Source organism: Astyanax mexicanus, chromosome 20 (genome assembly GCF_023375975.1).
Source record: "Astyanax mexicanus isolate ESR-SI-001 chromosome 20, AstMex3_surface, whole genome shotgun sequence".
In the NCBI taxonomy this organism is placed as follows: domain Eukaryota; kingdom Metazoa; phylum Chordata; class Actinopteri; order Characiformes; family Acestrorhamphidae; genus Astyanax; species Astyanax mexicanus.
In genome coordinates, this window is record NC_064427.1 from 7,158,628 (window position 1) to 7,183,765 (window position 25,138).

Genomic DNA, 25,138 nt, shown 5'->3' on the forward strand with positions numbered 1-25,138 from the left:
CTCCTTCAGGCCGCTTCAACTGATCCAGGTTTCTGCAGTAGCTCGACTCGTCTTCCCCTTTCACTGGCTTCCAGTAACATCTCACTCTTACCTTAAATATAAAAACCAGGGACTAGTTTACAAAGCCAAAAATGGTCTAGCTGTTAGTAGATGCAAAGACATGTTGCCCTGTTGGCAGACCTTAAATGGGCACACATCATTCGACTGAAAGAAGCAAGATGACCATTTTGACTTTTGACTTCCCCACCATTTAGATCTTCCCTCAGCTAGCGACCACTGCCTTTGTTTGCCTTTGTGTCCTAAGATCCAACATCTTTTTGCAAATGTGCCAAAGCATCCCCTACACAAGCTCTATAAAGTACCTCCATTCCCAAGGGTATCTTATCTTGTATACATATTTGTAGCTTGTATGGTAAAGAAGACATTTTGATAAAAGGGTGTAAACCCCGATTTGCCCATCAACTGAAGCACCAAGACTTGGTGTAGTTCTTTTTAAATAACCTCCTACATCTAGGTATTTCCTTTAGCTAGCCATCACTGCTGTCTTTGTTTGCTTTTGTGTCCTAAGATCCAACATCTGTTACCAAATGTGCCACAGCATCCCATACACAACCTATACAGCTCCATTCCCAACAGTATCTTGTATCCATATTTGTCTCTTTTATTGTAAAAAAGAAGTTTAGATACGATTATATATATAGTATATATACCTTGGTCACTTCATCTACTGAATCACCAATCCTTGGCGTAGTTCCGGAAAAGCTATAAAAGCTATATAAGATAATCTCTCTCTGCTCACATTGCAAACCTGACACGGATCTGATCATGCAGATTTTCCCTCTACAGCTTTCCGAGAATTCAACATTCAGACATTTCTCTCTAGAGATGCCACCCATGCACTCGTTCAGTCTCTATTTATCTCAAGACTCGACTACTGAAAGCTATTCCTGGCTAGTCCTTCTCTTTGTGCCTTCAGGCCACTTCAACTAGCTCGACTCGTCTTCAATGTTACGAAGTTTAGCCCTGTCACTCTCTTGTGGAGTACCTTTCACTGGCTTCCAGTAGCATCTCGCTCTTGCATTAAATATAAAATCCTAGGACTAGCTTACAAAATCAAAAATCTAGCTTTTAGGACCTCAGTAACGAAGCCAAAGCCCTGTTATTAGTAAGCCAGTTTTAAAGAGAAGAAGGCTCTCGTACCCTTTTGGCTCACCTCAAGATGAGATACATTTGGGCATTGAAGACATACATGGCAAGTTTTTCTTACTTTTATTTTTTTTGTGGTACCATTATTGACCATTATCAGTAAATTTTCATTGCATTTAATTTATAAATCAAGGGAGCAGAGTCTGGAGGAAGAGTGGAGACACACACAGTCCAAGCTTCTTGAGGTCTTGTGTGAAGTTTCTACAATCAGTGATGTTTTTTGGAGAGACATGTCATCTGCTGGTGTTGGTCCACTGTGAGTTTATCATCAAGTTCAAAGTCAAATCTTACAGCAGTTCATGCTTCCTTCTGCTGACCACGTTTATGTAGATGTGGATTTCATTTTCCAGCAGGATTTGGCACACTGCCCACACTGCCAAGAGTACCAGTTGGTATAATTTTTTTTGAGACACTGATTGTTGGGTTTTCTTTGGCTGTAAACCATAATCATCAACAATAATACAATGTATACAATACAATGTTTCACATTTTGAACTGAATTACTGAAATAAGTGAAGTAAAATTTCATTGCTATTCAATTTTTTTGAGATTCCGGTGAATATCCTATATTTGCACAGCCCTCATCCGCAGTGCTGTCTCTACTGTAGGCAACGTCGTCTTGTTTTTTACACGCGTGTACGCTCAGATAGGCATTTGTGTCAGGCTGCAGGATTGTAGCCAGGGGCAGCACCGTGGGCGAGAGGGAGTTCAGAGAGGCGAGCGAAGTCAGGAGGCCTGGAGGTTACCTGTAACATTATGCTCCCTCACCGTCAGAGCTGCTGCGGGCCCCGAGAAAGCACTGCAGCCAGACAAAAGAGCCGGGCTAACTCCTGCTGTTCCAGCCACCGCAGCGCCCTCCTCACCACACTCCAGCAGCCTCAGATACAAGAGAACACAGCGGACGAAAATAAGGATGAAAAAGGCCAGTGGCTTATGAGGAACGGATGGGTTTTGTAGGCCGTAGACCGAAGCAGGAGGTGTGTAAGACACACACAGGCATGCCGGCTGGGTGCCTTCCAGAGCCCTTGTTGATCAGACTGTTCCAGACTGTTCTAATCAGGAGCTGCTGAAACAGCACCAGGGCCAGCGCAGGACTTGGCTCGGAGTTTCCTGACTGAGGCAGCTGAAGAGAGAGGGACAGCAGAGCTAATGATCATTGATGAGGATAGAATCGCAGCAGTGGAGGAGCTGAATTTACATTAGAGACTCAGGCAGTTATTAGGGACGTGATTTTTAACCCCTTAAAAGTTCCACTAAGGGTGTTTTTTAAACACCAGTTCGGTTAATTTGTGATGAAAACGTGATCCGACCTCATTTAAACCCAACTATCAAATATACTCTTCATATTTGAGTTAAATGGCTGTTCAGGAGTAGTTTAGCCAGATTAACTCATATAACCTACCATTACCTAGCAGCTAATTCAAAGGAATATTGGACATGTTTCTGTTTATACAGTACAGGCCAAAAGTTTGGAAACACCTTTTTTTTTTTCAAAATGTTTCTTTATTTTCATGATTATTTACATTGTAGATTCTCACTGAAGGCATCAAAACTATGAATGAACACATGTGGAGTTTTATGTACTTAACAAAATATATATATATATATATATATATATATATATATATATATATATAAATATATATATATATATATATATATATATTCTAGTTTCTTCAAAATAGCCACCATTTGCTCTGATTACTGCTTTGCACACTCTTGGCATCATTCTCTCAATGAGTCACCGGACCTGAACCCAATCCAGATGGTTTGGGGTGAGCTGGAGCACAGAGAAGAAGGCAAAGGGGCAACAAGTGCTAATAAACACCTCTGGGAACTCCTTCCTTCAAGACTGTTGGAAAACCATTTCAGGTGGCCACCTCTTGAAGCTCATTGAGAGAATGATGCCAAGAGTGCGCAAAGCAGTAATCAGAGCAAAGGGTGGCTTTTGGATTTTGAAGAAACTAGAATATATATATATATATATATACTGTATATTCTATATATGTTTTGTTTAGTTATTTCACCTTTTTTTATTAAGTACATAAACTCCACATGTGTTCATTCATAGTTTTGATGCCCTCAGTGAGAATCTAGAATGTAAATAGTCAAATATATATATATATATATATATATATATATATACAGTATAATATATATACAGTATACAGCAGCTGGCTGTGTCAGACTCAGAGTCAGTGATCCTGATTCGCGCTTGCTGTTGCTGGGTGTTGGAAGCTGTTGTTTAATGGAGGCTTTGGTGATTAACATTTGCTATTCTGACCCTGAACTAGTTTCCGCTGTTTGCTTTGCTTGGTTTGCTTTGCAGTTATCAGGTCTGTGCTGGGTTAGAAATGATATATTTATAGTGAGGAATGAGAGAGACAGAGAGATGGTTTGGTATGTGGTTTAATAACATACATACTGTACATTGTATTGATGTCATTGCGGTTTCGGTGTTGCACAGCTGTATAACTATATATGTATACCTGTGTGTGTGTGTGTGTGTGTGTATGTTTTTTTTTTCTTTCTCTTCCTCTCTTGCTTGTATGTTGGTTGGTTTCTCTCATAGCGCTGTGGTGCCAGTAAGAAAGGCATCCTACGAGTGGGCGGACAGCTGCCAGGCCTAAGACATACTGGAACGCCACTGTTTACCATCAGCCCTCATGATGCAGCCACTGCTGCATGACGGAATTCATCATCTCCACTACACGGCCTAATCTTGTTCCCCAAATAGGAAACTGTCCCTCCTCTCAAATAGCTTCCCTTCATCGACCCCGGAGCTCCGCGCCTGAATATATGTTTTATTTTCCCCGCCGACTTATGAGGCCCCCGTGGAAAAGGTGCGCTGGTCATTGGCCGCCGGCTGTCATGTCGCCTCTTCTTGGAAAGTCAGGCGGTGCTGACCTCATTTTTTACACACCGGTGGATTCACAATGAAATGCATGATGGGGGAAAAAAGAACAGAAAGGGTTCGCCGCCCTGTCGAGCTGCTTCTGATTGTAGTCATGATACAATTTTAATTCAGAGCAGGACAGGAGGTCTGCAGAGTTAAGTATGTTCCGTTTTTTATTTTTTTATTTTTTGGAACAACCAACCAACCAACCAACATACAACAACATACCAATTCCCACAAATCCTCAGTAAACCCTGCTGTGAAAGACCCAACAGCATGCCATTATTATTTATTATAAATGTTGTTCTTTTTTTTTGTTTTCGAGGTTGTTTCAGGGTTGTGGTTAAACATTTGCTATTAAACAAGATTGTTCCTCTGCCGCTTTTATCTCCTGCAACCACTGGCAACTAGAAATGTCCGGAGATAAAAAAGAGAACTGCAACAAAGGACACAAAGGTTTTTTGTGGACAGCCTCATGGCCTTTTCTTCATCTTGTATTGTTTTTTTCCGCTAGACCTTTTAAGAACTCCGCTAAAATGTCTTTCATGAATCATTTCCAGTCCGTTTTCTGAGAAAGTTGCCAGTTTTTTTTCTTTTTATTTATTTTTTCTTTTTTTTTCTTTTTTTTTTTTTTTGCCAGTATGCCACTTTCGTTAAATGCCACGACTTTCTACCCTTTCCATTCTGACTGATGATTCCTTCATGCTTTAAAATCCACTTACCTGTGAATGCAGCTGCTGTTGGAAGCTATATACACTCTATTCTCCTGGTCTGACAGTTCAGGGTGAATGATTTGTAACATATGGTGCATATTACTGAGATAATCGCTTAGATAACCCATGGTCTCCTATGGCTCGTTGGTGTTCTTGGACACCCCACATAATGACTTGCAGTTCTTAAAGGATCTGCATGGTTGTATGGTGTGTGATTTGATATGTGAGGAAGGCATTTTTACTTTTAGACAGTGTGGATTTGGAAACCATGCTGAAATAAATTGGAACTATTGGAACTTTTGATGATTACAGTACAGAATGAAAGTGTCAGAGACAACTGTCAGAACTGTCATTGCTGTATCTTGCTTTAATGGTTTTCCGTCTACCAAGAAATTCTTCCTATATTCCCTACAATAGCCCATTACCATATACTACTTTACTCTACCCAATACTACCCTATACTCCCTATACTCCCTATGCTACCCTATACTCCATATACTACCCTGTACTCTACACTATTCTACCCTATACTATCATGCACTACCTTTTATGACCCTGTATGACCCTATACTACCATACATTACCTTATACTACCCTGTACTACCATATACTACCCTATACCACTCTGTACTAACTACCCTATACTACCCTAGTCTACCCTATACTACCTTATACCACCATTTTCTACCCTATACTCCCTATACTACCTTATACTCCCCTTTACTAATTTTGTACTACCCTATACTACTCTGTACTACCCTATACTACTCTGTACTAACTACCCTATACTACCCTAGTCTACCCTATACTACCTTATACCACCATTTTCTACCCTATACTCCCTATACTACATTATACTACCCATTACTACTATGTACTACCCTATACTACTCTGTACTACCCTATACTGCTCTGTACTAACTACCCTATACTACCCTAGTCTACCCTATTCTACCTTATACCACCATTTTCTACCCTATACTCCCTATACTACCTGATACTACCCTTTACTACTCTGTACTACGCTAAACTACCCTATTCTACCCTTTTCTACTCTGTTCTACATATACTACCTTATTGTACCCTATACCCCTATATTACCCTATATTACCTATTCTACCCTATACTCCCTATACTACCTTATACTACCCTTTACTACTCTGTACTACGCTATACTACCCTATTCTACCCTTTTCTACCCTGTTCTACGTATACTACCCTATTGTACCCTATACCCCCTATATTACCCTATATTACCCATTCTACCCTATACTCCCTAGACTAATTTATACTACCATTTACTACTGTGTACTACCCTATATACCCTATTCTACCCTTTTCTACCCTGTTCTACTTATACTACCCTATTGTACCCTACACCCCCTATATTACCCTATATTACCCTTTCTACCCTATACTACCTTATACTACCATTTACTACTCTACACTACCCTATACTACCCTATTATACCCTTTTCTTCCCTGTTCTACCTATATTACCTTTTTGTACCCTATACCCCCTATATTACCCTTTCTATCCTGTACTTCATATACTACCCTATACTCCCTATACTACCCTACACTACCCTTTTCTACAAATGTACTACCTCTACTACCTATACTACCCTATACTACCCTGTACTACCCTATACTACCCTATTTTACTTTATACTCCCTATACCACCCTACACTACCCTTTTCTACCAATGTACTACCTATACTACCCTACACTACTCTATACTCCCTATAATACCCTAAACTACCCTGTACTACCCTACACTACCCTATTCTACTCTGTACTACACTACACTGCTCTGTACTACCCTGTTCCACTCTATACCACCATATACTACTCTGTACTACCCTGATCATCCCTATACTTCCTATATTACCCTATGCTACCATACTCTACCCTATATTTCCTGTGGTACACTATACTAATCTATACTACTCTGTTATATCCTATTTTTCTCTACACTACTCCTAAATACCCCATACTACTTTATACTACACTATACTACTCTACACTACTCTTCACTACCAACCATATACTACCCTAAACTTTAATCAAAATGAAGAAACACTTCTTGTTCTTTATAGCTGTTTTGACTGGAAATGAAATAAAAAAAGGGAAGTCTGTAACTTCTACACGTATGCTTTTCTTATGCATATCTCACGAAATCTTTGTATTGAAAATCTTTCCAGTGCTCACATTGCAGGCTGTGCTGTAACCAATCAGAAGCAGAGAGGCTTGTGCTGGTGTGAGGTTTCAGTGTTGCGCTCTGCTGTGGAGCGTTCTATGCTTATTACTATTGATCTGCAGTGAGTCGTTGTGTGATCAGACTGGGTTAAGCAGTGGTCAAACATCTGGCTGGCCTTTCTTTTTTATAGCTGTGCTCTGGATGGATGGATGGATGGATGGATGGATGGATGGACGACCTGGTGCTGTACTTGAGAGTTTTGTCCGTTTGTGTTTGAGGGAGGAATCAGTCCGGGGCATCAAAGTGATTCATGCTCTATTTCCTGCTCTCGACCACTCAGCCCTGCTTGGGACCGGAGAGAAATGGACAAAGATGGACCTATTTTCTGATATGGAACTCTGTTAGTCTGTGAAAGCAGGTGTTATTTTCCACATTTATCCCCAAGCCAACCTTTATCTTTCAAGTTCTGACTAAAGCTGGGGTTACACTACATGGTTTTTGCCTTTATTTCGCCTCACTCTTCTGAAGTCTGAACTGGTTGTCTCTACTCTTCAAATGTATACTATTTTTGCTAGTAAACTTTATGTTTAGTACCTGCGCATGTCTGCGTCTCGTCTGGCCCATGTGACAGCGATATAGTAGATATGTAGGATATGTTTTGATATCTACACCTCCGATGTTCTTCTGAGTCCCACGTTATTATTTTTACACAGAATTAGACAAATCCAAAAGAGTACAAGCTGCTTCTTAGAGCGTTTTAGAGCGAGAAAATCCTTTGTAATAATTCCATTATACACGCTAGATTAATTCAAAGCGTGTTTGTTTTTTTTTTTCCTCAGGTATCCATTTGGCTTTGTCCTTCGCAGAGTAATACAGAGCAATGAGAGGCCTGGAATAACAATACGTAGTAATCCTCTTTTGTTTGTTGTTGACCGTTTTTGACACTGACAGGTAGTCGAACACGAGCTTATGACATGTTTCTCTAATCTTCTCGTAGGGCGTAAAAAAGAAGCTCTTTCACAAAAAAAAAATAAATAAATAAATAAAAAACGTGAATTACTGACTGTCTACTTACATGCAGCCCCCCCCCCCCTCCCCTTTCCTCCACCCCCACCAGCATTCTCCTCTCTGTAGGAGTTTAGTGCTGGAGTGGCTCTCTGTACAGTGCAGGATGGAGGGATGAGGATACTGGAAGGCTCTTCTTTTTTTTTCGTTTCTTTTCTCTCTCTTTCTTTTTTCCCCCTCGTTGTTTAATGTTAAAAACGAGGCTGAGCAGTCAACAGCACTCCAGCATCTCCATCTCCCCCGTCCACCTCTCTCTCAGCCTCTTCTGGCACAATTAAACAGAGCTGTCTAATTGCCTCTCGGTAGGTAAGGGACTGGTGACATTTCTGCTAAACGTCTTTACTACTTTACTCCACCACAGACCCCGCAGCCCGTGCTCGAGTCAGGCCACACACTGTTCTGAGTGCACAACACCTCACATAAACAGAGAACAGTCGCTTACTGTGTTGGACACAGTTTTTTTTTTTTAATGCCTGTGTTTGTGTTCCTTTGTGCGCACTTAACTAACAGCTAATTATATTTTCCTAGAGATTTTAAAGTGTGGTTTTACACTCTAGGACTCAAATGTTTGTGCAGTTTAATCATTACTTCATTTGATTTTTTTTTTATTAAAAAAAAATAAAAAAGTATTGTTGCTATAAATCAAGACAAATTAAGGAAACTATTGTTGGCACCGTTTAACCCTCCTTTTATGTTCATTAACCCTCCATTGCTGTTCCTGGATCAGTTTGACCCGGTGCATGTTTAATTATCCAAAAGATGTCTGAAACCTAAAAAAATCCTTACGAACAGTGTAAATATTTCATTACTACACCATTACTAATTATTGGTGCTATTTTTTTTTTTTTATAATTTTATTTCTAATTTTTATGTTTTCTCCCCAATTTACATGGCCGATTACCCAACCCACTCATTAGGACTCCCCCTATCACTAGTAATGCCCCAACACACACTCCTCTGAGACATGTGAAGTCAGCCACCGCTTCTTTTCGAGCTGCTGCTTCTGAGCAGCATCACAGCGCTAACACTCGGAGGAAAGCGCAGCGACTCAGTTCCGATACATCAGCGCACAGACGCCCCGTGCTGCAGACATCACCCTAGGAGTGATGTGCTGAGAGAACGCCATCTACCCACTTGGAGGGAGCAGGGCCAATTTTGCTCCCTCTGAGCACCGGCAACTTGATGGCAAAGCTGCATGAGCGGGGGTGCTTTAGACCACTGGACCACTCAGCGCCCCCATTATTGGTGTTATTATGGTGATAATTTACTCATTTTTCATAAAATGTTCAAACTTTGCTACTTTTAATGTTTTACTACTTTATTACTTCTGAAAGATCAACATAAAAACAGAGTAGTTTTAACGTAACATTGAAACATAACATTGCATTTTTGTTTTTGCAGTTTGAGGATATTGCAAATATATGAGATGAGCCATTTTCATATTATATGTTAATTGCACTAATTAAGGCAAGCAGAAGAAGTTCATACTGAAAAAAAATTATAATAATTTTAACCATTTTTCCTAGATCTTCAAACTTCAAAACGGGTCAAATTGACCCGGAACATAACAGGAGGGTTAAACTAATCTGTTCACATTTGTGTTTGAAGTAGTGGTGTCAAGCGATAAACCAACATAATCTGATTAATCATGACAATATTCTGTGAGTAACTGCGATTAATCACACTTGTTCTTCTTAAGACGTAAGTTTTTTCGTGGATATTTAAATGTAAATAATTAAAAAATATGAATGTAAGAAATTGTTAAATGCAGATATATTTACATTAGTGGCGTCAATTAAAATACTCGTATGCACTTGTATGTTTAAGGAAAGATAAATCCAACGGAGGGCGCTGGAATAAAGAATGCATGATATATAAGCCTCTCAGCTCAGCTTGGTTGTATTTTTTTTTTTTTTTTGTATTTTTGTATTTATTAATGCAGTATGAATCAGCAATGTGTTAATACACTGTTCCATATACTAATTAGAGGATAGTAAATCCTGCTTATTGATGACCCTGTTGGTGTGATGTAATGTTATGTTAATGTTATGTGGTTTGACCAGGTTATGACCCTTTAATTGGGGTTAGCTGTAAGAATTTAGAATTTAGCCCACGCACATCCTCCTCCTCCCAGTAAACCAGTCCAGTTAACTACTGCTTCCAGCTCTTTTTTCCCAGTGCCGAGAGACAAGCAGAAGGCACTAAGCGCTCACACATGCCCATGTTAATTCTGCTAACCTCTCCCTGCGCCCCTGGAATCAGGTCCCGCTGAACGGAGATTGGCCGCTGTGCTCGCCTCGCTCCGCCACGCCTCGCTCTGAGTGATATTTAACTCCAGGTGCAGGAAATGAAGCTGCAGGAATCCAATAACAGAATTCATTTGTTTAGATTTGACTTGGGGTGGCTGGGCCCACCGAGAGGAGACGTGCTGAAAGTCGGGATGTAATGATGAGATTTATTCATCCAATCCGCTCGCTCATTAGAACCGGCCATGCTTCCCCGAGCCTCGGCAGTGGAGGCTGTGGGCTTATATGAAACAAAAGCGCCGTTACACACAAACAATGGCTGCCGCTCTGCTGTAGAAATGGCTGTAATGTGCTGTTTGTGTGTTGTGTGCTTATGTTTCTGTTGCTGCTGCTGCTGCAGTCGAGAGACACTCGTAGAGTTATTGGGCTGCACTATTTGGGCACAGTGTTATTTTCCACAAGAGTGCTGGAAACAGCCACACTCAAGTGAAACCTCAATTACACCACACTGTACACACACAATACACTGGCAGAACCACAATAATGGAAACGCCTATACTGAGCTTTCTGATGCTACGAGTTTCAGTTGTTAAAAAGCTGCTTTACATTCAGAATCAATCAGAAAACAAAATCTGCATAAATTTGATTGCATAAAAACGTTTGATCTGATCTCTGATCTTCATCTTCGTCCAAATCAAGGGTATTGACAATTATACCACATTTAGTCCTGACCCTACAATGTGATTGGCTGAGAGGCATTTTATGAGTGACTTTATCAGCCGGTAATGCACTGTAACCGAAGCTCTCCATGTATTACTCCGCCACATACAGATAACCTAGCAATGATGCAGCGCTTACAAGCCAAATACGCTAACAAACCAAATGCGATGTCATTATACACCACTGGGAGCCGCTGGATCCCATAGAGGCACAGTGCAGAAACGCCACGTCTCCAATAGACAGCGCAGGCAAAGACGCGGTCCACGCAAATAAATAAGCCAAGCGATTCATATATTCAAATATGCATTATTAAATACACACATTATCAGGCTAAGAGTTGTTATTATTAAATATAAAAGCTTAAGTGTATATATGTTCCAGTTGATATAGGGTAATATATTTTAAGCTAAATGAAAGGTGGACCCTTGTAATTACGTTCCTGGTGGTGATCTTTAGTATGAATCTTAATTGTATGAACATTTTACATTCTTACAGTTGAAAGTGTTCAGTAGTATGATAGTTATCCAGTATGGATCTACAGGATGTGTCGCAACCTGAACCTGACCTGAACCCACTATTCCGAACGAAAAGAGACAGAAACAGAGAGAGAAAGAGAAAGAAAGAAACAGAGAGGGCATATCTACTGCCTCACAGATTCATCTTTGAAAACAAACTCGAGCCTGACCCCAAGCTCAACACGTACCACAGTATCAGAGCAGTCAGCACTGTTCAAATACAGTATTTATTAGCCCGAGCTAACACAATATCCCACAGATAAAATTCTAAAACTCCAGTCCCAGCCTAACTCACCGCTCAAGATATGAAGACACATCATCACAACTTGTGAAATACGTAAAGACTCAATTTACTACAGTAGAGTTTGAGTGGAATAATGGTAATACTCTATATTTAACATGTTGACAGTGTTTCCAATGAGTCATGTAAAATGATAAGCTTATCCTGTGCAACAGAGGTAACTCATGGTCTCTCTTTCCTGGGGCGCTCCTAATGAGAGCCAGTTTCACCATACCGTCTTTGCAACTGCACTTGAGAATACTGTTATTGGATGTTAGCTCTGCTAACTTTAGTTCTCTCCTCAGTAATGTTAGCTAGCTCACAGCTAAGTTAAGCTAGCTCTATGCTAATCTTTGTTCTCTCCACAGTAACATTAGCTAGCTTGCAGCTAATTCAAGCTAGCCCACTGCTAACCTTAGTTCTCTCCCCAGTAACTCGCTGCTAATATAAGTATGTGCTTTCCCACTGGCATCAAACCATCAAATCATCAAACATTTTTATATCTACAGCTAATGTACAGCAAATTTAAGACATTTTAAGACTTTTTAAGACTTTTTAAGGACCCGAGGAAACCCTGTACAGACACAAATTATGAATTGGGACCCAAAATGACAAAATCTTCTCACTATTTAAGCAGAATTCTTTACTAAAAAAGGAAGCAACTGATTTTTTTTCTTTTTTTCTGTTCAGCCTGAGCATGCCTTGAGTTCCTGGCCTTCATGAGTTCACCACAGCACCTCAGCTACAGCCTACACCCTGCATCCTAAAGCTGAGTTCAGCTCCATCTCCAGCAGTACACGCTGGGGGCGGTGGTGTCAGGGCCCTGCTGGACAGCACAGAGGATAAATGAAGAAGAAAGACGTCACACAGGGAATGTGATGTCTCAGGGAGTGTTCATGACTCAGGGGATTGATCCCAGCTGATAACGATGCCGCGGCTCCCGAGAGCGCTGCTCCTGAGAGACCGTACCGGCCGCCGGTCAGCGTACAGAACTCCAGGCTTCAGAAGCTTCAGCCAGTCGCTTTACAAAACAGCCTCGGCAGAATTCCTGTCAGTAACACCTGCCGTATTACAGTAGCTTGTTTGTGCGAGCTTAATTCAACCCTATCGAGCCACCTGTTCCTGCGTTTACATACAATCAGAGAATCAACAAACATTTGGCAGCGTCCAAGTGTTTCATTAAGTTGCTCATATGAACGGTTAGCCTGTGCATCCAAGTCTGCGGCTCTGTGAATAAACGAGTTTGCTCAGTAAGGCTGTTATTTTTGTTTATCGCAGAATGAAAGGGGCTCCGTAGAATAAAAAATAATAATAATAATAATAAAAAAATAGCGTTCAGCTCCACAGATCAGCCGAACACGTTTTTAAAAAAACAGCCGGTTGTTCTTGACAGAAGCTGGATTTCACTTACGCAAAACATTCACCGTTCAACCGCAGACTCAGTCAGCATGACAAAGCCAGATACCAATCAAATCAGCTCCTTTCTTTAGTCTTAGTGCTGCGCTGTAGAGCACTACAGGTGGGCTACACTCTGCAGCTCCAACAGCGTAAACCAGCCTGCTATTGCGCTTCTCCAATTTTTAGTCCATTTCAAATAAATAACACAGAAATCTAGCTCCATTTAAATAAAGCTCCGCCAGGCTGCTGGGAAGATGAACGCTGAAAATAAATATATATATATATATATATATATATTTATATATATATTTATGCTCTGAGCTTTGCAACCAGAGAGCAAAAAAATAGAAATATAAAGAGAGAAAAACCTTGAATCCACCCCCCACCCCCCCCCCCCCCATTTCATCACTACACAACACAGAATTATATTATACACTCTGTATACATATTTAATTCAATGATCTGAGAATGTGCACCTGCATGATTTCTATATATGGTTCTGATATAAGGTGGCAGTTAATTAATAAAACAAAATGTCAGGAAGGATTATGTTAATTCTCTCTCTCTAAAAAAAAGCAAGAAACCCCATTGTAAAATAAATAAATAAAAATGAATAAATAAATGAAAAAAATATATATTTAGAGCATTCATTTGCAGAAAATGAGAAATGGCTGAAATAACAAAAAAGATGCAGAGCTTTCAGACCTCAAATAATGCGAAGAAAACGAAAAAGTTTTATATTTATAAAGTTTTAAGAGTTCAGAAATCGATATTTAGTGGAGAGTCAGCTACGTTACTGGGGAGAAACCTAGGGTAAGCGGAGAGCTAGCTAACATGCTAACATGTTTTGCATCACAATCAAACAAAATTTTAGCATTAGCATTAGCGGCTAACCGCTCCAGCAGTGCTAACTGGGGTTATAATAATATTCACCTCTAGCATGAAAATAATGAGTGCAGTTAGCAGGTAATGCTAATGCTGGTCCAGCAGTGGTAGCTGGGGTTAGGAGCAGGCTACAGGCCAATAATACTCCTCTCTGAACATGGAAATAGTGAGCTTGGTTAGCGAGCAATGCTAATGCTACTCCAGCAGTGCTAGCCAGGGTTAGGAGCGGGCTACCGGCTACCGCTCTGACAATTTTTGGGAAAATTAAAGGATTTTAAGTGCAACTTATAGTGCAAAAAATATGCTACACAGATTTCTCTCCTGAAAACTGTTTATTTGAGTGAGAAAAGTACTTCCGTTTATTTACATAAGGCTTAGATTTCCAGATTTACACTAAGGCTAGGTGCAGCAGCTTTAGCATTAGCAGCTACCTGTTATCGCTATTTGCGGTTAGCGTTAGTAAATGCCACCCGACAGTGTTACACTGAGGTACCCATGAGGGGTTAGCAGCAGGCTACAGGCTGATAATGCTCACCCTCAATGCCAATGATTGTGAGTAGAATCTAACTCAGCCCTAACCTTAATCTATTAACCCATTAACCCATTAACAGTAGACCATCATTTTATTTTGTTTTAAGGCACAGTGGCTTGATTTAAGCAGACTCGATTTTGGTAGATTTTGCTCTGATGTCATAATACAGTAATACTCATCTGAATTCATTGACGGCTTGTTGAGATCTCACCTTTTCTGCTCATCATCCCACAAATATCATTAGAAAAAAAGAGCTGCAGTGCTTTCTAACGATTTCACAATTCACTATAGCTGCTATACTGTGCTGCGGGCTTTTGCTCGAATTATTATTTTACGCTGAATTCCTCACCCTGGCTGAGTATTGCCTCTCGTAATAATTATCATCGCCAGCTGTTTCACGTACTGTATGTTAAGCCGTCATCTCACCTCCCCTGTGAACCTTTAATGAAGTGTTCTGGCTTTTCATTTCCGCTAGGTGGGAAAATATTACACCTTTCAGCTTTAAGCCTTGTCTGCTTCATGCATTTTTGAAATGCCAGGCCAAATTGGAATTTCTGTAGCGAAAAGAAAGGAGGGAAACTTCTTATTCTTGACCCGTCGTGACCGCTGATTATTTTCTGTTCTAATATTGACTCAACCTAAGAGCGCCCTTTGGGGTGAAATTCGCTGGACGAAGCTCATGATCGGGGGATTGTTCTGACTGGTGAGGCCTGAGGCATGTCTTCTTCTTCTTCTTCTTCTTCTTCTTCTTCTTCTTTTTAGTGTCTTGAAGCTTGTTGGTTATATGACAGCTTCCCATTTCTTTACACAATCGTTTGCGTTTTAATTGAAAACGGCAAGATCTTTTGAGCTGCACTGATTGGTTAGTGGGGGCAAACAAACAAGGCAGTGCTGCATTGTGTGGTCCTCTCCTCTCCAGAATCACAGGTGGTTTGCCAACTTTGTAGCCTCACCTGCTCGTGGCAGCTTTTGATCACCCTGCTGTAACCTTTACTTAATTTCTGCATACAATATTGCCTAATTGCAATTACTGAATGTATACAATATTACATTATATTTATGATACCTAATATATTATAATTCCTGAAACTTAAATATTTTCTTGTTAAAACACACATATTACACTGTCTCAACAAATGGATGGAATGTAATACATTCTTTTTAGTATACTAATCCGTGGTCTGTTTACAAAATAAATCTTTGAGATAATGTAAATATTTGAAAGTGTGTTTTATTTAAAATTATATAAATTAATATTGTATAAATAAAGTGATTGTAATTAGGTAATATTGTATGGAGAAATGAAGTAAAGTTTACTTAAAGAAAGGATTGACTGAAGTTCAGTTCACTTATTTACTCAATGTAACATTTAAGTCTTGAAACTGAATTGAAGTTACTTAAATTTATCTGAAATTAAATTTACTTAAAAAAGCAAATGCAGAAAGTTCAAAACTTTTTTTAAATAAATTTTACGCATCATTTTTTTCAGTGTGGACTTCAGCCGCTGGGCCAGGGGTATACATTCATGACGTTTATTATTGGTTGCAATGCCAGTGAAGAGGTGCAGGTTGTTTGTGTTGGTGGGTTTCAGGCAACCAGTAATCAAATGGCAGGTGTTGTTCAATGCTGGGTCTTGTGTCCGAAGCAGCATGGAGATGTTTGTACACCTCTGACTCACCTTTGCATCTCTTTCTGTACAATATCATAACATTTTTTATCAAGCGATCTCTCAGCCTGTTCCTTCAACACACCAGAAGACGATGGTCGTTCAGAACGAACGATGCAAAGGCAGAAACACGTGCTAGCTAGCTGTCAGCTTCAAGGCCGCAACAAAGACGAGGGTATAAATTGGTCCGGGTATCTCTCGAAATTTCTCTTCATGTTCTCCGTCCCAGCGGCCCGTGGAGATTTGCTTAAATCAATGTAAGGCTGGGTATTATTTATGAAAGGCTCGTCTCGCAGAGCCGCAGTTTATTGAATTTAAGACGGAATCGACCAGAGGAGTCCCCGGGGAAGCACGGCAGCTCTCCTGTTTTCCTGAACGTGTCGTCTGCTTCCGCTTTAAAAGACAAGATCGAGGCTTGGGGCGGGAGGTAGGGAGGGCGATGGGAGGTGGGGGGGGGTGTCGAGGATGCACCCCCCCGCCCTTGTAAACACACGACAAAGCTCTGCTTGAGATGTTAATGCTATGTTCAGTAACCCGAGTCAATATATTCACAGAGACAATGCATCTCGGAGCGCATCTTTTCACCTTTTTCTCTGCTTTTAGAAAGATTCCTCCAGCTCCTGTGCAGAAATAGCTCCCTTACTCTGCAATTTAATGAGCTCACACCATCGGCGCACACCTTCAGGGCATGCTTTAACATTTGCATGCTCGCTGTTTAGCCACATTTCGTTCGGGAAGAGACGGGTTAACAGATGTTCAAAGATTGAGAGATTTTTTTGCTCTCTCAAGGGCGTTCTTATGTTGCTTATGAGTTGTCGTATAAGTTTGTAACTCTGCTAGAGAAAGATTTTAATATAAAAAAAAATACTGTGTATTTGTCAGTGTACAGTTACGAGAGAAAGGGGTTAAAACCTCCCTCTAAGAACTGGGAAAACCCTTCAAGAACCTGATACGTCATCAGGAACATTAGTAAAGTTCAGTAACCGAGCTGCTGCTGCTGATTACTAGTTAACTTTAGGGCATATTTTATCAAATGTCTTCAGAAAGGGCTGAGATGGTGCAGAAATTAATTATTATTGTCCATTTCCTTGTCCATTAATGTCTCTGTGATGAGGAGCTGAAATTAGCTTTGATTACCTTTTATTTTATGCACCATTTAAGGTGGAACGGGAAAGTAAGCTAGCTAACTAGCTACTGAGACAAACTATTAGCGATCATTGTTATGCTTGTTATGAAGAATTTAGCCATAAAACATTGAAACTACATGTTAAATTATGGTTATATAGTGCTAATCGTCACTTTTAACAAGGAAAATGCTTTTTTACATTTGTGGATTTCTTTGGTCGCTTGTTTAACTACAATTACTACCAGTTATTCTCATACCCCCTTAAATTGAAGTGTGCGTCTCAAAAATCTTCGTATGAAGCTCCAGCCTAACAAGGAGGGGTGAAATGGGGTTGGGCCTTACTGTTAGTGTGTAGTCATCCCCCTTAGCCCACCATAGGAAAATATGTAGCTCCTGATGTACCAAGATTAACTACCTGGCCTTGGCTCTTTCCCATTTTTTTAATAGCTGTAAAGATGCTGTCCTCAAATACATTCAAATACATTTAGTGTGTTTCATGTAACATTGGATATTTAATCAACTTTAATCAACTACTTTTGGTTCACCTATGCGCCCAATTGTACATTCAAATGGGATCTTGGATTTGAATCAACTTTTAATAGTTGAGTTTAGTCTGATGCCATTGGCACATTCTTTTCCATTTTTTCTCACTGTCAGTGTGTAGTCATTCCCCATTGGCAGGGTTCATACAGTCATGAAAAACCTGGAAAAGTCATGAAAAAAGTTTGAAAAAAGTCATTTCCAGTCCTGGATAAGTTTAAAAAAAAAAAAAAAAAAAAACGCAGAAATGTTTTGTAAAATGCATGAAAATTTGCTCTAAATTTTGAGCTTACAAATACATCAGATCAGTTAGTTACGTAATTTAGCCCTACACACAATAGAGCTCTCAGGATTTGAGACATTTTATTTTGAAACACAACTGATACAACAAAAACACATCACTTGAATGATCATATATTAACTGAATTAAATCTGCTGTCATTCTTCTGATCTTCTGTCATTGGTAACTGGTCCCCCTGAGGACAGCCATAAGAGCTTCATAGACAATTTGAGAGTGACAGAGAAGTGGTGTTTACTTTTTAAACGTCTTTTTCAATCAGTATGTCTGAGAACATGAGCATCACCTCAGAGAAAGAGCAGTTGCTACTGCAGCCAGTGGGCATTTACCTCAGCAGAGCTTAGCATTGAGCTGCTTCTGTTCACCGCAGACGCAGCAGAGAGACACCAGGTAGAAAAACACTGGAGTTATTCAATGATCTTCCAAGTTGTCTGAAGCCCCTCAAAGGCGTTCAAAGTGTATTTGATGATGAATGGGAGCTTCGATCACTGACCTTTACGCTTCTTCACCTTTCCTCATCCCTCTGTGTCTGTGTTTCTGTGTTTCAGGAGCGTGCGCTGTGTTTGTGCAGCAGCCTCACGATGTGGTGGTGGTGGCGGGTCAGCCTGTGACTCTACCCTGTTCCATTACTGGATTTCACGGTATGGTGTTGTGGGTGAAGGATGGACTTGCTCTGGGAGTCAATAGAGATCTGTCAGGTAAGAAACTCTAGCTTCTAGTGATACAAAATGCAGATTAATAAATACAGTAATATACACTGCCTTGACAAAATATGGGATAATGTAATGTGTTAAGAATACAGAATTCATACAAATACAGTAAAAGAAAAAAAAAAGTACTCTCAATAGGGGTATCCAGTTGGTATTGTTAAAAGTAAACTGCCTGGCCCAAAAACATGTGGCCAAATGGATTTAACTAAATAAATGTTAATCTTGGATTGCTGCAGTTGGTCTGCAGGTATGTGCTGAAAGAATGAGGTCAGCTGACTGCCTGAATATACTGAATATAGACCAGATTATTCCATCAATGGATTTTTTTTCTGGTGGTGGTGGCGGGTCAGCCTGTGACTCTACCCTGTTCCATTACTGGATTTCACGGTATGGTGTTGTGGGTGAAGGATGGACTTGCTTTGGGAGTCAATAGAGATCTGTCAGGTTAGAGACTTTAGCTTTTAGTGATACAAAATGCAGCTTAATAAATACAGTAATATACACTGCCTTGCCAAAGTACATTTCATAAAGTATTATGTACTGTATGCCATGTAATACAGGATTCATACAAGTATAATAAAAGCATTTGTTTTAATGTAGTTGATATATATATTTTCTGTGCTCTTAATATGGGTATCCAGTTAGTATTGTTAAAAGTACACAGCCTGATTTATCTAAGTAAAAGATCTGTAGTTGATGCTGCAGTTGGTCTGTAGGTTTAGGTTCAGCAACAGTATGTGCTGAAAGAATGAGGTCAGCTGACTACCTGAATATACTGAATATAGATTTTATAGATTTTTTTTCTTCCCTGATGACACGGCTATATTCCAAGATGAAAATGTCAGGATTTAGGGGATAGAATTGTGAAAAAGTGATTCAGGCAGCATGAGATCATCATTTTCACACATGGATTGAGAGAGTTCACCACAGAGTCCAGACCTTAACCTCATTGAGAATCTTTTGAGAATGCTGCAAAAATGAATGCAACACCGGATTAAAAAATAAATCTTGTGACATTACAGAACATTATCGAAACAATGCCATAGTGACTGTGTAAAGCCGCAATCAAAGCTATAGGCGGTCCAATGAAATATTAGAGTGTGTGACCTTTTTTGCATCATCATCATCATCATCATCATCATCATCATCATCATCATCATCATCGTCATCATTATTATCTTTATAATGTGTGTATTTTATTTTTATTGCTACACTAAGCAACATACTGTAAACCATACCTGCCATGCTTCATCTTGCTACATCTTGATGATGCAAAAGGAAAGTTCCAGCTGTTCCCATTTCCCATGACATATCTCTCAAAGGCAGATTATATCTGCCCAATATAATTTATTTGATTCTAATCTCCAAAGACACCGCCAGTCACGATCAGACTTCAAGACTTCATTTAAAAATAGGATTAAATCTATTTAAAGTCCTGAGGTAATTCCCACTTTTACATCTACTCCAATTCTGATCTTGCTCTCGCTCTTCTATAAGGAAAAATACTGGTGCATCATCAAAGAATATCATTAAAAAGTTACTTTATTTCAGTAATTCAGTTCAAAAGGTGAAACCAATTTATATTATATAGATGTACTACACACAGATTGATCTGTTTTAGGCTTTTATTTCTTTTATTGTTGATGATGATTATGGCTTACAGCCAATGAAAATTTAAAAATCAGTGTCTCAGAAAATTACAATATTATATACAGTAAGACCAATTGGTACTTTTGGCTACAGTGTGGGCAGTGTGCCAAGTCCTGCTGGAAAATGAAATCTGCATCTACATAAAAATTGTCAACAGAGTGAAGCATGAAGTGTTCTTTTATTTATTTTGCAACTTTAATTACTGTACTGTTACTTTAATAGTATTTAAAAATTTTTTGTTGTTGTTAAACATTGCACAGGTATTCACATTGGAACACAGAATCTTCTCACTATATTTACTTCAGTCTTACACAGCTCTGACCAATCAGAAGAGACAGTGTGCTCACGTGGTTTATTGTTGCGCATTTTAGTGCGTTTAGGTTTATGCCTGTGTGAAACCAAACCAAACAGAGGGAAAAAACTGATTTAGATCATAGAAACCGACTACAGGTGTGAAAACACCCTTAAAAAAAAAAAAAAAGAACCAATCACACAACCCCACATACAGCAATAGGAGTGGACAGCTTCCACACTGACCACCAATTTTTTAGGGGATCAGTACTCTGGCTGGCTCCAGATCTAGAAAACAGCTTTCACACTTGACCAAAAAAAAGAAACAGACTAATGCCAAACAATGCTGTCGCTCTTACTCTGTTGAACCCTGATACATAACAAATGACATAACAGTGCTATAAACACGTCAGGGCAGGTGCCATATGCTGCCGTGAGCCGTAGTTTGGGCATATTTGTACGCCTGTTAACATAACAGTGTCAGGTTGTAAAATTGGCATGGTGTAACATTATAAAATGTGTTGTGACCGTTGATGTGACAGCGTTCTATTAATTTGAGTAATCTGTCATGGCAACTCATCTGCCGTGACATGTTTACGGCATTGTTATATCAGTGCAATAGGTAGTAGGTGGTGGCGGGGTTTAAATGAAGAGCTACTAGATAGTGGCATCATCATAATCATCATTATAATCATTAAAAATTAAATATTTAATATAAAACTAATCACTGAAGCCATTTTTTCAGTTTCTACTGATCTATCTATGGTTTTATCATTTACTTATATGGAAGATAGATAAGATAAGGTTTGAAGGTTTGCAATACTAAAGCTGCAAGATTTATCCAGTATTAAGGCCCTTTTTTTACACGTTTTTTTGCTGTGATTGCAGCATCTGTGCAACTGCATCGCCCTCGTGTCATTCGGAAAAGACAAGCGCTCCAGTCTTGCATCATCGGGAGCGCGATCGCCTGCACTGCTGTTGTCAACAAACAGCTTTTTGCTTTTCGCCATGCCACCGTTCCTCAATTAATGTGTGTGTTTACTTGCTTCCCTCACAAAGTGCCTACCCAACAGTGCTCTCTTATAAAGTAGCACATTACAGTGGCGCGCTAATTGCATTTTGATCATTAATTAAAGCAAACACTGAATGTCTCCGGAGTTCCGCGGAGGAGCCGTGTTACCGCTTCTGTGTTCTAAAACTCAGAGGATGTGCGGTACAAATTAATTGGCTCAAACTGAATCAAATATCAGGGAATTATTCACAGAAATTGGCTTGCTATTAAAAGGAAGCGGCTGGGATGGAAAATTTGCAGGCTGCGTAACGGGGTTAAAACACTTACATGCTTGCACGAGTACATCTTTCATTATGCAGCGTGTTTTTTTAGCACTTCCGGAACTCATCACGAACATCACGAAGTCACGTTAAACCAAGTCGTGTTTTGTCAATAGACGCAAGATTTTTAGCAGCTGCGAGTTTTTTAAAGAACATTTATGCAGAAGATTTATGCAGATCAGATGCTCACAGATACGCTCATTGGTGGTATGCTGACATTACCCTGGATACCGTGGCTCTTGATGCATCACAAAAACTTGCTGTCTTGGTAACAGATGCACCAGCAAGACGTGCACCAACAATTTGTCCTCTTTTAAACTCTGGTATGTCACCCGTAATGTTGTTTGCATTGCAATATTTTGAGCAAAACTGTGAACTGTGCTCTTACCCTGCTAATTGAACCTCCACACTCTTCACGCTCTTACTGGTGCAATGTGCAATTAATGATTAAAGATTGGCCACCAAGCTGCTCCAATTTAGCCATGAAACCTCTAAAACCCACACTTCCTCTTACAGCGTCCACAGTTAATCCTGTTGGATGTGGTTTGTCCTTCTTGGTGATACTTTATGCCGACACTACCCTGGATACCGTGGCTCTTGATGCATCACAAAGACTTGCTGTCTTGGTCACAGATGCGCCAGCAAGATGTGCACCAACAATTTGTCCTCTTTTGAACTCTGGTATGTCACCCATAATGTTGTGTGCATTGCAATATTTTGAGCAACACTGTGCTCTTACCCTGCTAATTGAACCTTCACACTCTTACTGGTGTAATGTGCAATTAACGATTAAATTAATGCTCCAATTTAGCCATGAAACCTCTCACACTAAAATGATACGTTTTTTTTTGTTTGTTTTTTTTTGCAGCGCAGTTTCATTTCTCAGTACAGTATTTGGATCAACGGACTGTTACAAAAATCTAATGATTTCTTGAATGATCCTTTTTTCATGTCCTTCACCCATCCTTTAACAGCTCCCCTCAGACCGGCTCTGTCAGTGCCGGCGGTGCAGAGCCGTTCACAGGAGGTCGAATTTTGTGTGGGACACTGTGACATGTCTTCTGAATAAGGGTCATCCTTCCCGGCTGTTCCTTTACTAAAGGACTACAGGAGGACTCTGGAGGACAGATTCACTTCGTATCTTTTTGTTGAAACCCTTTTTCGAGATTAAAAAGTGACTGTCGCAATTTACCAAATAAACACAGCATCCTTTTAGCGCCCACTGATCAAAGGGAAAGCTGGTGCTCTTTTGCATGTTTGCCTCGTTGCATCAAACAGCATCGATTGCAGTTTCCTTCATTATTTTAACAAAGCTCCTTTTTACAGCGCTCATACTAGACAACAACTGACCACATGGTTGTTGGTCTGAAACATGTTGGGTTCTTGAGCATCCACCTCTAGAGGCTACTGTATGTACCATGCATGACCTTGTCCTTTATGTAATCCATGTTTATAAAGCTCTGGTGGAGGTTATTAATATGCACAGTTTAGACCCAAGTATTAGGACACCTACAGGATTCATACACATTCAATAATAATAATAAAAAAAACAAACATCTGTTTTAATGTAGTTATTGGTGTTTGTGGCCACTAGTGCTTTGCTGGCCACTAATATTTTCTGTACACTCAATAGGGGTATCTGATTAGTAGTGTTAAAAGCATTTACTCTGCTTCCTTCAAAAAGCATGCTAGTTTCACACATTCTACAAATAAGAAAGTTTGATTTTGATTCCTTAGCTCACTCTGCATTGCTCTACCTCACTCAACCTTACTCTTCCTCGCTCTGCATCACTCCACCTCACTATGCCGTGCTCTATCTTACTCTGCATCGCTCTACCTTACACTGTCTCAATCATTCTTACTCTGCATCACTCTGCCTCACTTTGCCTCAATCTGTCTCACTCTGCATCATTCTACCTCACTCTGCCTTGCTTATCCTCACTCTGCTTCAATCCTCTCACTCTGCCTCACTTTACCTCACTCTACATCACTCTACCTCACTCTGTCTCAATCCATCTCAAGCTGCATCACTTTACCTCACTCTGCCTCAATCCATCTGAAGCTGCATCACTTTACCTTACACTGTCTCACTCCACCTCACTCTGCCTCACTCCACCTCACTCTACCTCACACTGTCTCACTCCACCTTACTCTACCTCACTCCACCTCACTCTACCTCACTCCATCTCACTCCACCTTACTCTACGTCACTCCACCTCACTCTACCTCACACTGTCTCACTCCACCTTACTCTACCTCACTCCATCTCACTCTACCTCACACTGTCTCACTCCACCTTACTCTACCTCACTACACCTCACTCTACCTCACTCCATCTCACTCTACCTTACACTGTCTCACTCCACCTCACCCTACCTCACTCCATATCACTCTACCTCACTCAGTCTCACTCCAACTCACCCTACCTCACTCCATCTCACTCTACCTCACACTGTCTCACTCCATCTGACTCTGCATCACTCCACCAAGCTTTACCTCACTCTACCTCACTCTGCCTGAGTCCATCTCACTCTACCTCACTCTGCCTCAATCCATCTGACCCTGCATCACTCTACCAAAGTTAAAGTTAAAGTTTAAAGTTAAATAAACAGTGAAATGATAAAAAGATGAGTTGCGTAATTTTCCACTTCACACAAGTGAGTTTGAGTGATTGGTCTGCGCATTCCCTGAATCACAGCATATAAATTAACCTTTGCGTTATTTATTTATTTATTTATTTATTTTTTGTGCCTTTCCACTTTACTGGTTTCGCTCATCAGTAAAGACTCTGCTGATGATCATTTATCTTCCTTTTAGATGGAACACTTAGTCTGACTTCACTGCAGCTCTAATGAATACAAAACACAT

At 40.0% G+C, this 25,138-nt stretch overlaps 1 protein-coding gene across 2 annotated transcripts in view; it reads left to right on the plus strand.

Annotated features, from left to right (window-relative positions):
• Positions 1–25,138, plus strand: part of kirrel3a (kirre like nephrin family adhesion molecule 3a) — a 277,571-nt gene that overhangs the window by 127,832 nt on the left and 124,601 nt on the right. Inside the window, exon 2 of one of the 2 annotated variants that reach the window (XM_007244712.4) lies at positions 18,836–18,985. In XM_007244712.4, coding sequence (XP_007244774.2) covers positions 18,836–18,985 — 150 coding nt within the window. Of the gene's footprint in view, positions 1–18,835; positions 18,986–19,346; positions 19,442–25,138 lie in introns of those variants that run through there. The other variant, XM_049468642.1, reaches the window with a different exon arrangement.